The 13,119-nt window shown below is 35.2% G+C and overlaps 5 protein-coding genes and 7 long non-coding RNA genes across 12 annotated transcripts; 6 read left to right on the plus strand and 6 right to left on the minus strand.

Moving 5' to 3' along the window:
• Positions 1–47: 47 nt before the first annotated feature.
• On the minus strand, positions 48–3,226 carry SPOM_SPNCRNA.662. The gene has a single exon (NR_151027.1). It is a non-coding gene; the product is annotated as a non-coding RNA (long non-coding RNA).
• Positions 1,167–3,065, plus strand: pdc202 (pyruvate decarboxylase; the record flags this gene model as incomplete). Its single annotated transcript, NM_001355983.2, has 1 exon — positions 1,167–3,065. The coding sequence occupies one exon, from the start codon at positions 1,167–1,169 to the stop codon at positions 2,880–2,882; it is 1,716 nt and encodes a 571-aa protein (NP_001342796.1). The 3' UTR covers positions 2,883–3,065.
• A 222-nt stretch (positions 3,227–3,448) lies between the features above and the next one.
• csr102 (sec14 cytosolic factor family phosphatidylinositol transporter) lies at positions 3,449–6,321 on the plus strand. The gene has a single exon (NM_001018394.3). It carries the CDS (start codon positions 4,495–4,497, stop codon positions 5,827–5,829), a length of 1,335 nt encoding a protein of 444 aa, NP_592995.1. The 5' UTR covers positions 3,449–4,494; the 3' UTR covers positions 5,830–6,321.
• Positions 6,026–6,255, minus strand: SPOM_SPNCRNA.2249. Its single transcript, NR_191617.1, has one exon. It is a non-coding gene; the product is annotated as a non-coding RNA (long non-coding RNA).
• A 32-nt stretch (positions 6,322–6,353) lies between the features above and the next one.
• On the minus strand, positions 6,354–8,156 carry SPOM_SPNCRNA.663. The gene has a single exon (NR_151028.1). It is a non-coding gene; the product is annotated as a non-coding RNA (long non-coding RNA).
• img2 (mitochondrial 54S ribosomal protein mL49) lies at positions 6,637–7,722 on the plus strand (the record flags this gene model as incomplete). Its single annotated transcript, NM_001018395.3, has 2 exons — positions 6,637–6,816; positions 6,988–7,722. 2 exons carry the CDS (start codon positions 6,637–6,639, stop codon positions 7,123–7,125), a joined length of 318 nt encoding a protein of 105 aa, NP_592996.1. The 3' UTR covers positions 7,126–7,722.
• SPOM_SPAC3H8.04 (chromosome segregation protein) lies at positions 7,791–9,476 on the plus strand. Its single transcript, NM_001018396.3, has one exon. It carries the CDS (start codon positions 8,313–8,315, stop codon positions 9,327–9,329), a length of 1,017 nt encoding a protein of 338 aa, NP_592997.1. The 5' UTR covers positions 7,791–8,312; the 3' UTR covers positions 9,330–9,476.
• On the minus strand, positions 8,397–8,862 carry SPOM_SPNCRNA.2250. Its single transcript, NR_191618.1, has one exon. It is a non-coding gene; the product is annotated as a non-coding RNA (long non-coding RNA).
• Positions 8,963–9,279, minus strand: SPOM_SPNCRNA.2251. Its single transcript, NR_191619.1, has one exon. It is a non-coding gene; the product is annotated as a non-coding RNA (long non-coding RNA).
• On the minus strand, positions 9,471–13,096 carry mms1 (E3 ubiquitin ligase complex subunit Mms1). The gene is made up of 3 exons (NM_001018397.3): positions 10,470–13,096; positions 10,341–10,429; positions 9,471–10,301 (listed from the first exon to the last, which is right to left on the minus strand). The coding sequence occupies exons 1-3, from the start codon at positions 12,845–12,847 to the stop codon at positions 9,547–9,549; spliced, it is 3,222 nt and encodes a 1,073-aa protein (NP_592998.1). The 5' UTR covers positions 12,848–13,096; the 3' UTR covers positions 9,471–9,546.
• Positions 9,553–10,475, plus strand: SPOM_SPNCRNA.2252. Its single transcript, NR_191620.1, has one exon. It is a non-coding gene; the product is annotated as a non-coding RNA (long non-coding RNA).
• Positions 11,593–11,817, plus strand: SPOM_SPNCRNA.2253. Its single transcript, NR_191621.1, has one exon. It is a non-coding gene; the product is annotated as a non-coding RNA (long non-coding RNA).
• Positions 13,097–13,119: the final 23 nt, after the last annotated feature.

Raw genomic sequence — 13,119 nt, forward strand, 5'->3', positions numbered from 1 at the left:
GTGCGAGTTTACAATACTTTGGGATATGATCAAATCAATTTTTTTTAGATATCTGTTGAAATTTTTATAACAGTAATTTTGTATTATTTATCATACTATTTATTAGCGTTACCTGCCCTCTTAAATGTACACATCATGTGGGGGTGGGGGAACCAGTGCTGGAGATCACTTCTTGCTATACCGTTTGGCTCATGGCAACTATTGAGGATAGCAAGGAGCGTTACAATTTGCAAATCAATATGATAAACAGAAAAACAACAAGTTGAAGCTTAACACTGTAGCAATATAACAATGAAAAAAATAATCAGAATTAAAGCAAGAAGCCTATAAATGGTCCATCAATTGTGAAATCGATATTGCTAGATGTCAGGCAAATCGTGAACTCGGTTGAAAAATGTCGTTAATATTCATGTGAAATCATAATTACAGCAATATGTTCAAAGACTTTTGGATACTTTATAATAATGAGGATTCTATTTTTGAGTGGTCACATGGTCTCGTAACCATGAGGTACGCCTTACTTTTACGGACGAAACAATATTTCACATTCAGCTCTCAATGTTAAGTATCCAAACAAACATGGTACAAACCAATAAAGCATGTAAATTAATAAGCTTGAAATAAGGAATAGTCATTAAATTCAGTTTAGACATAATGTAAAAGGTATCAATTTTGTCTTTGGTATAGATACAATTAAGAATTTCGAGACGGAACGTTCGGTGATGTAGAGTTTTCATAATAATTTCTGCAGTTGCTTACACTAACCGAAGAATCGTCCAGTATAAACTGCTGACGATGCCTTAAATCAATAATTGCAAATTGCATAGTTGACGTTTTCCCGGGTGGCACATAGTGAGATTTGAGTCGAATAATGAAATAGCCTCTGACGAGTGGTTTCGTACCAAGAGTTTCAAAAAGAATAATCCACATTAACTCAATGTATCATTGATGACGGAATGTTGCTTATATAGCCAGAGTAACCCTGCTCTGAAGCATCTAAGGTTATATCTTTTTAACTTTTAGCTAGCAAACTCACTTGTTCCTTTAAGTTCAGAAAGTATCTGCTGGTTATTCAACAGATAATTATCTTGCGAAAAAGGAATACACACTCAGCATTGTAATTTGTTGAGTATATTTCACAAGCACATTAAATTGCATTATCAAACATGAGTGGGGATATTTTAGTCGGTGAATATCTATTCAAAAGGCTTGAACAATTAGGGGTCAAGTCCATTCTTGGTGTTCCAGGAGATTTCAATTTAGCTCTACTTGACTTAATTGAGAAAGTTGGAGATGAGAAATTTCGTTGGGTTGGCAATACCAATGAGTTGAATGGTGCTTATGCCGCTGATGGTTATGCTCGTGTTAATGGTCTTTCAGCCATTGTTACAACGTTCGGCGTGGGAGAGCTTTCCGCTATTAATGGAGTGGCAGGTTCTTATGCGGAGCATGTCCCAGTAGTTCATATTGTTGGAATGCCTTCCACAAAGGTGCAAGATACTGGAGCTTTGCTTCATCATACTTTAGGAGATGGAGACTTTCGCACTTTCATGGATATGTTTAAGAAAGTTTCTGCCTACAGTATAATGATCGATAACGGAAACGATGCAGCTGAAAAGATCGATGAAGCCTTGTCGATTTGTTATAAAAAGGCTAGGCCTGTTTACATTGGTATTCCTTCTGATGCTGGCTACTTCAAAGCATCTTCATCAAATCTTGGGAAAAGACTAAAGCTCGAGGAGGATACTAACGATCCAGCAGTTGAGCAAGAAGTCATCAATCATATCTCGGAAATGGTTGTCAATGCAAAGAAACCAGTGATTTTAATTGACGCTTGTGCTGTAAGACATCGTGTCGTTCCAGAAGTACATGAGCTGATTAAATTGACCCATTTCCCTACATATGTAACTCCCATGGGTAAATCTGCAATTGACGAAACTTCGCAATTTTTTGACGGCGTTTATGTTGGTTCAATTTCAGATCCTGAAGTTAAAGACAGAATTGAATCCACTGATCTGTTGCTATCCATCGGTGCTCTCAAATCAGACTTTAACACGGGTTCCTTCTCTTACCACCTCAGCCAAAAGAATGCCGTTGAGTTTCATTCAGACCACATGCGCATTCGATATGCTCTTTATCCAAATGTAGCCATGAAGTATATTCTTCGCAAACTGTTGAAAGTACTTGATGCTTCTATGTGTCATTCCAAGGCTGCTCCTACCATTGGCTACAACATCAAGCCTAAGCATGCGGAAGGATATTCTTCCAACGAGATTACTCATTGCTGGTTTTGGCCTAAATTTAGTGAATTTTTGAAGCCCCGAGATGTTTTGATCACCGAGACTGGAACTGCAAACTTTGGTGTCCTTGATTGCAGGTTTCCAAAGGATGTAACAGCCATTTCCCAGGTATTATGGGGATCTATTGGATACTCCGTTGGTGCAATGTTTGGTGCTGTTTTGGCCGTCCACGATTCTAAAGAGCCCGATCGTCGTACCATTCTTGTAGTAGGTGATGGATCCTTACAACTGACGATTACAGAGATTTCAACCTGCATTCGCCATAACCTCAAACCAATTATTTTCATAATTAACAACGACGGTTACACCATTGAGCGTTTAATTCATGGTTTGCATGCTAGCTATAACGAAATTAACACTAAATGGGGCTACCAACAGATTCCCAAGTTTTTCGGAGCTGCTGAAAACCACTTCCGCACTTACTGTGTTAAAACTCCTACTGACGTTGAAAAGTTGTTTAGCGACAAGGAGTTTGCAAATGCAGATGTCATTCAAGTAGTTGAGCTTGTAATGCCTATGTTGGATGCACCTCGTGTCCTAGTTGAGCAAGCCAAGTTGACGTCTAAGATCAATAAGCAATGAGCAAGCTATTGAGAGTGGAATTGGCAAACAAAGTTTCCTTTGATTTATATGTTTTTTATGATAAGCCCATTCAATTCATATAGTCTTTTAGTATAATGATTAGTTATTAAATTTATGTTTAAAGCAACTTTTTAGTTTAAAATTTTTCAAGTCAAGTTAGGGTGTACGTAAACAAACAATACCTTGGAAGCAATGAATGAAAAGGTAGAGTTAATCCAAACAATGTGGAAACCAGTTTCCTTGCATCTACTTACTAGTTTCGCAGAAAAATTGCTAAACTGCTTAAAAGCCAACTTTAACATTCTTATTTCTTACATAGGAGCTACCGTTCCATTCACATTGTGATATGCTAAGAATTTATTAGTTTTACAAAAATTGGGTGATTCTACTATTTAATACAGTGGTTTTGTAACGTAATGAAATTATAACGCTCGTTTATTACGATTTCCTAGGTAATGTAGCGGGTAAAGGCAATTGACTGATATTATGTATCACTCTATCACAGCAACGGACGAACGGTTTGCGTTGTTGTTTATAAATGGTTCTGCAACGCAGCTTCTGACTTTGACACTCTACACCACACCATACTTCAGCGCTCTATTCTTTCGCATAGGAAGGTAAGCTGCATTTCGTGGCGTTTGGTACCTTGAAAAAATATATTTTGGTTAATATTCGTTGGCTTTTTCTTTTAATTCTTGCTACTAATTCCAAGAATTGTGTAAGTATAGGAAGAGGCTGTGTTGATCGGTTAGTTTCGTAATTTCGGCATACTAGTGATTCCTAAAATACCGACTACTAATAATTATAAAGCTTAGATCACTTCTTTGGCTAAAGTAATTAAACCAGGAAGTCTTAAAATTCCGCTTTTTAGCATCCTAAAAATTTCCCCGTCATTTCTCAAAAGTGTTAAACGCGTGAATGTTCTCAAAGCTCTGTTTTCTTTTCTTTGCTTTTTGAACGGCTTTGTCTTTGCATTAATTTTTGTGACGCGTTTTGTGCCTCCAATAGGTAATTAATCTAAATCCGTTTAAAAAGTTGTAGGTGACTTTTTATTTTATTACGTTTTGCTTTCATAAAAAAATCCATTTCCTTCTGTGCGTTGCATATTCATTAATATATCACTTTGATATACATTAAGGTGAATTAGAAATTATTGAGCTCCTCTCCCTTTGTTATTATTTCACGCTTTTTCTCAGGCCCACTTATAGTCCTCTGAGGAATTTTTTATCTTTTTTTTTAAAATACCAACTCAGTTTTTGTCGAGTGATTCTTCTTTTTTATTCATTCATTCGGTTAACTAAGTTCCCTATATTATTTTGTTTTCTACTACAAGCATTACGTTTTGTTTTTCAGTGAGCTTGTTTCGCATCTCTGACCAAAAGGAAGCAAATTGACGGCTAGTGTATTTTTGACTCGTCACATTCTTTTGTCTATCTTTGCCAATTTTTCAAATTATTATATATCTTCGAGATTAACCTCCATTCTTTAGGCTTATTCTCGTAATTTCCTTCTCAATTGAGTTCAATTTTATTAATATTGATTTCATCTGATATATTTTTTCCTTGGACTTTTTCTAGATTATATTTGTTTGCGCGCAATTTACTTATTAAATATGCCTGAAGGAGCCGGTAGACCGTGGAATCTCACAGAACTTGAAGAAGAGAAGTTGAAGACTATGTGGAGTTATTTGTTTAAGCTCTTCGGCATTACTTTACTCGAAAGAACTGAATCTTGGTACACAGTGAAGACACACTTATCTGATGATTCAAGTAGTTCCTCATCACATCGTTTAAGCAGCGTCTCATATGCGAAATCCCGTACACGACTTGAACTAACGTCTTCATCTCATGGCTCGGACACTCGCAGTTTTAATGATAAAACCAAAAATGTGCATTTGGAAAGAGTTGAAAAAATTGCAAGTGAATGGGACCCGGAAGGGCTTAGAGTTTGCTTTTGGGATGCTGTTAATTGTGATGATCCTGATGGCCTTCTACTTCGTTTCCTTCGTGCTCGAAAATGGAACGTTGAGGCTGCGTTGGAAATGTTCATGAAAACCGTTCACTGGAGAAGTAGAGAGATGAATGTTGGTGAAATTGTATGTAACGCTGACCACCTTGATAAAGATGATGATTTTGTGCGTCAACTAAGAATCGGAAAGTGTTTTATATTCGGTGAAGATAAACACAATCGTCCAGTTTGTTATATTCGCGCACGTCTTCATAAAGTTGGTGATGTCTCACCCGAATCGGTTGAGCGACTCACAGTTTGGGTCATGGAAACTGCTCGTTTAATTCTCAAACCTCCTATTGAAACTGCTACTGTTGTTTTTGATATGACTGATTTCAGTATGTCCAATATGGACTATGGGCCATTGAAATTCATGATCAAGTGTTTTGAAGCACACTATCCCGAATGTCTGGGTGAATGTATTGTACACAAAGCGCCTTGGCTTTTCCAAGGCGTTTGGTCCATCATCAAATCTTGGCTTGATCCAGTGGTTGTCTCAAAGGTTAAATTCACTCGTAATTATCGTGATTTGCAACAATATATAAATCCTGACAATATTTTAAAAGAATTCGGTGGGCCTAATCCATGGAGATATACATATCCAGAACCCTGTCAAAACGAAGCAGAAGCTCTGAAGAATGTTGAAGCTCGTAAGAGTCTTAGAGCAAAAAAGGATGCAATTGCTAAACAGTACGAGGAAGTTACAATGGATTGGATTTTGAACAATGGTGACATGGCAGAAGTGAAACAAAAACGTCGTAAGTTAGCTTCACAACTTATTGATGCATACTGGAACTTGGATAAATACATCCGCGCACGCTCAGTTTACGACCGCATGGGCCTAATTGCTCCTCAAACTTCCCATACTTTGCTTCTTTCTCAACCTACAAATGGAGATGTCAAAGAATCAATGGTAGAAGTTACTAGCTCGGCAACTTAGTCGGTCGTAACTTTCAATATTCCTGCTATTTTACATTGTAATCCTTCCCCTTGCCTATACTCCCGTATACTGACTAATTGTACTTTCCCGTGTTATTCTAAATAAGATGCTGGCTCAAAATATGATTGTATCATCTATTAATGCATAACTTTCAAGATCTTTTATATCAATTAGTTACATATGAAATCTCTTTCCTACGTTGATTTTTACACCCCTTTTCGTTTTACCATTTCCTTATCGCTTTAATTTTTTAGCACTCTCTTTAATGCACTTAAAATCATCTAGAAAGGGATAACTTTTTTTAGGTCTTATGGCTTTTCATTGAAGTTGTTGGTCGCAATACTTATCCATCCATTTTGTCTTTATTAGAATCAATGATCAGTTTTATTTGCAAATTAACTTAGATTTCTTGCTATTTATTATTATTTTTTATTTTATTGTAGGAAAGCGGTTCGAAATTAAAAAAAACAACAAGCTGAACACCTAAATGCCTACTCCAAAATATAGTATTAATTTAATGAGTATGCACCTTCGCTGAAGTATATTCCGTGCCGTAAAAATACTTTCGAGTTTAAACACGCGTGAGGTTCAAGCACCGATTAAATTTATTTAAAACAAGAGCGTTTTATTTTATTTTAATTGTTCTTAGTGAATCACTTAATCTTAGGCTCCTGTTTGACAGTTGTTTAAAACTTACAAATTTTTGGAGGTTATGATAGAAATCCTCTTTATTCGCGAATGCACGACGACTTCTTTTACACATCCACCATAAATTCCTGCAACTCGTAGAAAGTTTTGTTGAACCAAATGCGATCATCCTTAAAGCCAGTGCTATCAAATTTGAGGTTCAACTCAACAATTGCATCCGAATCACTTCGGTTTCATGTTTCACGTACACCTTCAAAAAATCTCCCAGTCTATCTAGACTACAAACAACGAGGAACGAAAATTCTGACTTTAATTCGTAAAATCCATGGTGATTCTAATGTAAGTATACATATTCCGTCAGCAGTAATCTCTTGGCTAAAGAAAGTACAAGTAAAGTCACTATGCTGCGGAAATTGTTCTATCAACTTTTTGCTTTAACGGCCAACCCAAGTTTATTTTAACTTCTTTTATTCGTTCTCTTTTTTTTTTCTAACAATATTTTATCAATAGGCTTTGCGGCTCAGGCTCATTTCCACACTTAAAATGTCACCGAAAGATGTTTATGTAAACAAGTTAACAAATCAAGTTGTCCTAAAGGGAAATCACATAGTCACAGTTCGTGAATGGTTACAAGACCAAGGTTTTTAAGTTCCTAGAATTTTTCCTTTTTTAGATTGTTACTATGTATGTACGTATCCTTCTTTCAAAGGAATGATAAAGTTGCTTTTTATCAACATAAAACTCTCGAGCATATATATCAATTTGGCTTTTTAGCATATTACTTTTACTTCATCTCCTTGTTACAGCGGTGATAATGTCAAATAAAACACAGCTGTTGCAAATAATTAATCTCGATTCATTTCTTCTCATCATACGTGGTTTTCAAACTTGACAATGGAAAAAATGCATCTTTTGTGATGGTTTTCCTTAACTACCTTTAAATAAATAGTTATTCGAGCTTCAGTAGAAACATTCAAGAGGTACTTGCGTAAAAAGAAATTCAAACATCTGCTTAATGTGAGGCGTCCAAATGCTAAATACAATCTTTTTTTTGCTACCTATTCGTTTGTTTTGTTGAATTTATAAACGCTTAAAGGAAATTATAATATATATATCGAAACTCCGGTGTTTTTATTTTTTGACTGTAGTTATAGACAGAATACGTTTAAGGCTATTAGGGTATATAACTAAATTAAAAATTCTTTTCTCAATATTGTATAGTTTGTAAATTGACAAATATTAAATGCTATATCGAAAACATACCTTCAAACATAATCTATATATCTGCGTCATACGCCCATGGACTGTTCTTTACCTTTCCCTTCACACATACTTATAATCCTGAAATCTCAACGACTTTTTCATTATTTTTGAATTGAACTTGGATTTGTCTGTGATAGGAATATTTTGACAAACATTTTTAGCTTTTAAAATTTTTGCTTTGTTCTGAAGACGTTGATTTACAATTTGCTTATGAATTAATTATTCACGAGAAGAAAATTCCTTGTAGTTTATCCCTTTTTTATTGGTGATTATAAGCTGAATAACTCTTAATGTTGGGAATTATATTTTCTTTAGTGAACTGAGGCTTTCTCGAAAAATACTTACGGTTATCCATGATTTAATGATTTTCTGTTTTTTTTGTTATTTTTTTTTCGTTTATCAAAAAGTGGTTAAGCATTGACACGATATAAGGCACTTTATTTCCGTGTTGAATTTTTTGTTTTGTTTTTTCTTGACATTAATACCTTACTTTCCTTGAATGCGAACAAACCGCATTCATTTGTATTCGATTATCGAAAGCCTTTTATTCCTTTTCTTTTTCTTTTTTATTAATGCCAGCTTGTTATTGTGCGACATCAACGTCTCTTGAAAATAATGAATTGCTATACAAAAATATTCGAAACTTGTTCTCTACTAGCAGGAGTTTTCCAATCGAACAAGAATGGATGAATTTGAAATCGATAAGTCAGATGAAAGACTTTTTTTCAAACTTTCCTGGTAATAGTAAGGCGAACAACCACTTTCTCTGTAATTCTCCATTGAAATTCGAAATTTTTAACAATGAGAAATCTGTTAAACCTTCAAATGGGCCTCATCTGTTCACGAGATGTTCATGTCGTTGTAATAAATTATTGTCTGGTGATTATATAACTCAACAACAACCAATTGATGCTTCTGCTGAACATTCTCTTAACGCCAAAGGTATAAATACCTATTCATTGAAGAACTGCTTTCAAAGGAGTGGTTTTATAGGATCATACGAGGAGAGTTTGTTTAGTGGTCACATGCCTTACTGTTCATCAGTACCTTTTGAGTTTTCCATAGAAATTGGGGTTATTTCGTTTTGCCGATGCAAGCCTTCACTTGTTTTCCCGCCACATTTAAAAATAAATTTTGTGGCTTACTCACTCGTTGGAAATGTTGATAATGTGCAATTTCCTTATATCGGTCGATTTCGACTGAGAAGTCAAAAAAGCGACAAAGTCATGAATAAAGGCTATCCATTCGGATATAGAATTCCATCAGTTGGGCAATTACAACTAATACTTCGACAAACTAACGGTTTAGTCATTAAAGTTTTTTTGGTGCCTTATAATGTTTCAAGTATGGTTGATTGCTCTAAAACCTGGATTCGCCAGAAACATTATCTTCAGCAACTAGACGATAAAAGTGGGAAAATTTTAAGTCATTTAAAGTTTGGATTACAGTTACAAATTATTTGCACTTCTGCAGGACACCATTACCTTTATGACTCTCAAAGAATTATTTTTGTCCAGCAATCTTTAGGCGGGTTATATGGGAACACGAAGATTGTGAATGAAACACTGCTGTCAGAAAGTTGTCGATAGCTAGCCAACTTTTTACTGCTGACATGTAAAGATTTATTGACTTATATAACTCTTTTTTAATGAAAATTAACATTCATGCGTTCCAAGTTTATATTAAATTAATTTAATATTATACTCTTTGCTTATCTACGTCATTTAAAACCATCCAAAAATTGTTCATTAGTATTGCTCTGATAAATTTATTGTTGTAAATTGGAATTTCTAATGTGTGATAACATTAAGTATCAGAATAGATAATTGTATCCGACGAAGTCGGATCGTTAGGCATTAAGATCTTGAAGATATTCCCATCTAAAGTACAACCCATCAATCCCCAAACAATATTATGATTATCTTTATCCACCCGAATAACTGAATACTTTAAATGGTTAGTTAAGGCATTTGTTTTTGTTTGAGACACTGTAGTAAGAATTGGCTGGAGCATTTGTTCTCTGGTAGACGTGCAAACTTCACCCTCAACTTTGAAACAAGTTAATAACCGGTCTTTGTCACAAGAAAACAATAATTTTTTTTGTGAAATGTAAAAGCAATCAATGCCTAGTCTCGATGATGTGTCGCTGCAAACTAAATTAAGGGAGTTGTTTTCACTATCATACTGGAACACGGCAACAGAATCTCTTAAACTAGAAGTGTACACATAGTCCTTATACGTTGACATCGATACAATGGGAGACCGAACAGGTAACTCACAATCACTGTTGCAAAACTTCTTTGAGTCTAAGTCCAACATCTTTACACCAATCTTTCGTCCTGTTGCATAACACAATCCATGTTTTCCGATCGAACAAACGGAATAAATAGGGTCTTTCATATTAATTGTGATGACATTGCGAAGTTCTATAGCATTGCTGTCATGATCTTTATTCATGGTAAGAATTAACAAACGACCTGTAGTTAATCCGTTTTTTCGTACCCCTGTTCCTATACAAAGGTACCTATATTTTCTTTTTTGATCGTCGGCTACAATCCAAACTAAATAATCGTTAGGTGATTAAAGTAAAGCTAACTTACAAGACATAGAATATAATAATTCCTCCGGTTTGAATATTGGTTTACCTTTAATATCCATTGAAGGCCAATTGACAGGGAAAAGTCGCGAGCTGTGTAATTGTTAGTAGGCACTAGAAACACGTAACTCACTTAGTCAAGTCGTAAAAAGCAAGACCTGAGGTTGTAATTTCATTTACTAAAACGTGACAACATCCAATGATTAAAGTGTTCGTATATTTATCAACAAGTAATCTCTTGGGAGTTGCTGCAAGATTTAGTTTTGAAGAAAAGGTTCGCTGTGGAAGCCAAAGTTCCGATAGGTACAAAGTATTATTCGAATAATACACTATGATTCTTGATTCACTGTTCTGGAACTTATTTGGAATATCGTAAATACCAGAAACACAAGTAAAACTGTCATTTACTTCAAGTATCTGGTTCAGCGTAGGTTGTTCAGTTTCCATATCGATACCCACTATATACAAATAGTCAGACCATGCATAAATTGTTGAAAACTCATCGGAGGGTGACTGTAACGTGAGTGGTAAGTCTGTTGAAATAGGATTAGAGTAAACTTTAAAATCCGGTACTCCCTCTAACGTTAGAGTTACATAGACGGTTAAAAGAGTAGAGTTGGATGAAATCAATACATAAACAGCGCGGTTTGATTTTCTCAAATACGATATGCTATGAGGAAGGTATCCAAATTGAAAACCTGTTAAGGGGACTTTATAGACACTAGAGTGTGAGGTTTCATCATAGAAAACGCATTCAAAATAAGGTGAAGGATGAACCAGTATCACCAGTAGCTTTCTTTCCAAAGAAAAGGAAGTAATACAAGTAGGGACATCGTGTAGATCGAAGGAATCCGGAAGCGACTGAAGTTCAAGTGTACCATTAGAAAGAGTATTTAGTTTTAGTGTAAGCAATTGACTTTTGAAATTCATTAAATCTTTTTTAACGATGAAAATTAATTCGTTATAAGCAGCCAAAACAAATTCTTCATCTCCTGAAACCTCAAGAAGGTTATACTTTGTACAACTAGGAGTAACAGCATAAATGGATTTTCCCGTAATAATGATAAACGTATTTTGGTAATTTATAACATATAAAGCTTTTATATCATCCAAAAAAAGACTTTCGGTAACATCTTCGACGACCCCATCGAGATGAAGCCTTAAAATTTGTGTTTGCCAAGGATAAGTTAGCCAAGCGTAAAATTCAGAGTTGTGGTTAGAATTTATAATTCCTGATAAAACAGCTCCCTCAGTTAATATTGCTTCAAGCAAAGTAGTGGATGAGCACCCGTAACGCATTGTGACCAAACACCCAGATTTACCAATGCCAGCAGTAGCATAAACTGTATTACAATTGATGTCTTCATCCAACAAAGTGTTATGCCTTGATGAGGAATACACAAAATCCCACATTGGAGCGCAAGCAATTAAGCTACCAAAAAAGGACATAGGCGATACCGAAACATCATACACTAATGTATCAGAACAGTCACCACAAAAAACAATGTATGGATAACAAGGTAGTATCAAATTTCCTAAAGAAGATCCAGTCTTTCCAATTAAATTAATATCAATAGACAAAATAGAGTAACGAATGCGATACAAATCTCCATTTTCGTAGGTTAAATAGCAACAATTCGGAGTTTCGTTATCATTTGCAATAGACAATGGATAATTATGTGAACCGCTGCATGGAAGATCGGTCTGTAAAAATTTTAGATCCCCACATTCTATCTGTGGGACAGAAAGCAGACAAATCTTTGTCTCCAATAATACTAAAAAATGATCAGGAATATTGGAGCAAGGGATAATATGGGAAGCAAGAGAAAATTCGGATGGAACCGGTATTGAGAAGGTTATGTAAGAACTAGCATCAGAAAAGGTTTCCGTCTTAGACCACCTATAAACATTGATTCTAGGATTCGAATTTGAATCTAGAAAAAGACAAACATACGTAACACAAGACGAAGAGGATCTTTTTGGAGGTACAAATATGGTATGAAGTATTATTCCATCGATAGAAAGTTGAGCGAAGACTTGCTTGCTTAAGGAAGGATGATGTGAAAAGAAAAATACAATATCACCAGCAAAAGAATTAGTAGCCCACAAGGAAGCATTTGGGCATAAATCAATTGATTTTCCTAATTGTTCATGGTTGTACATTCGAGTATCAAGAACGAATTCATCTCTAATACGAATCGTCGGAAACGCTTTTTCTGGTGTTTTGACGAGCTGCAACAAGTAGCATTTTCCGTTTTCAGTAGCAATTAAAATATTCGCTATTGAATGTCTACCTGATTCTGACTGAAGGAAATGGCTTGATAACAAAGCAACAGACCTCGTTCTTGCAGGCAACGTGAATCTTTCAAAAAGTAGTAAATCACCAGATCGCTTTAAACTCACAGAAGCTACAGAGGAAAAAGATCCAAGTAAAAGGAGAGGAGCACCATCATATTCGGAAACATGAAAAGCCCAGGTGAATACGTTTGAATGATGAATAATTTCTGCCATGAATTCACAAAGTTAAACGCTTGGAACCAATTTAATTTGATTAGAGTCAAATTTTGATAGAATAGAAAAAGCTATTAGTTAATCGTATGCATCAAAGAAATTAGCAAATACGGAAAAAACATTAAAATCAATGAAAATAGATATGTACAGGTTTAAATATATATAACGCCCTTATTTAGAAGATAGATCCTTACGAGTTCCTCCAAATGTGAAAGGATTATTGACAACCAACCATGGCTTGTTCGAGTTAATATGTTGGGTTGTGTTGAATG

This window comes from Schizosaccharomyces pombe (genome assembly GCF_000002945.2).
Source record: "Schizosaccharomyces pombe strain 972h- genome assembly, chromosome: I".
Classification (NCBI taxonomy): domain Eukaryota; kingdom Fungi; phylum Ascomycota; class Schizosaccharomycetes; order Schizosaccharomycetales; family Schizosaccharomycetaceae; genus Schizosaccharomyces; species Schizosaccharomyces pombe.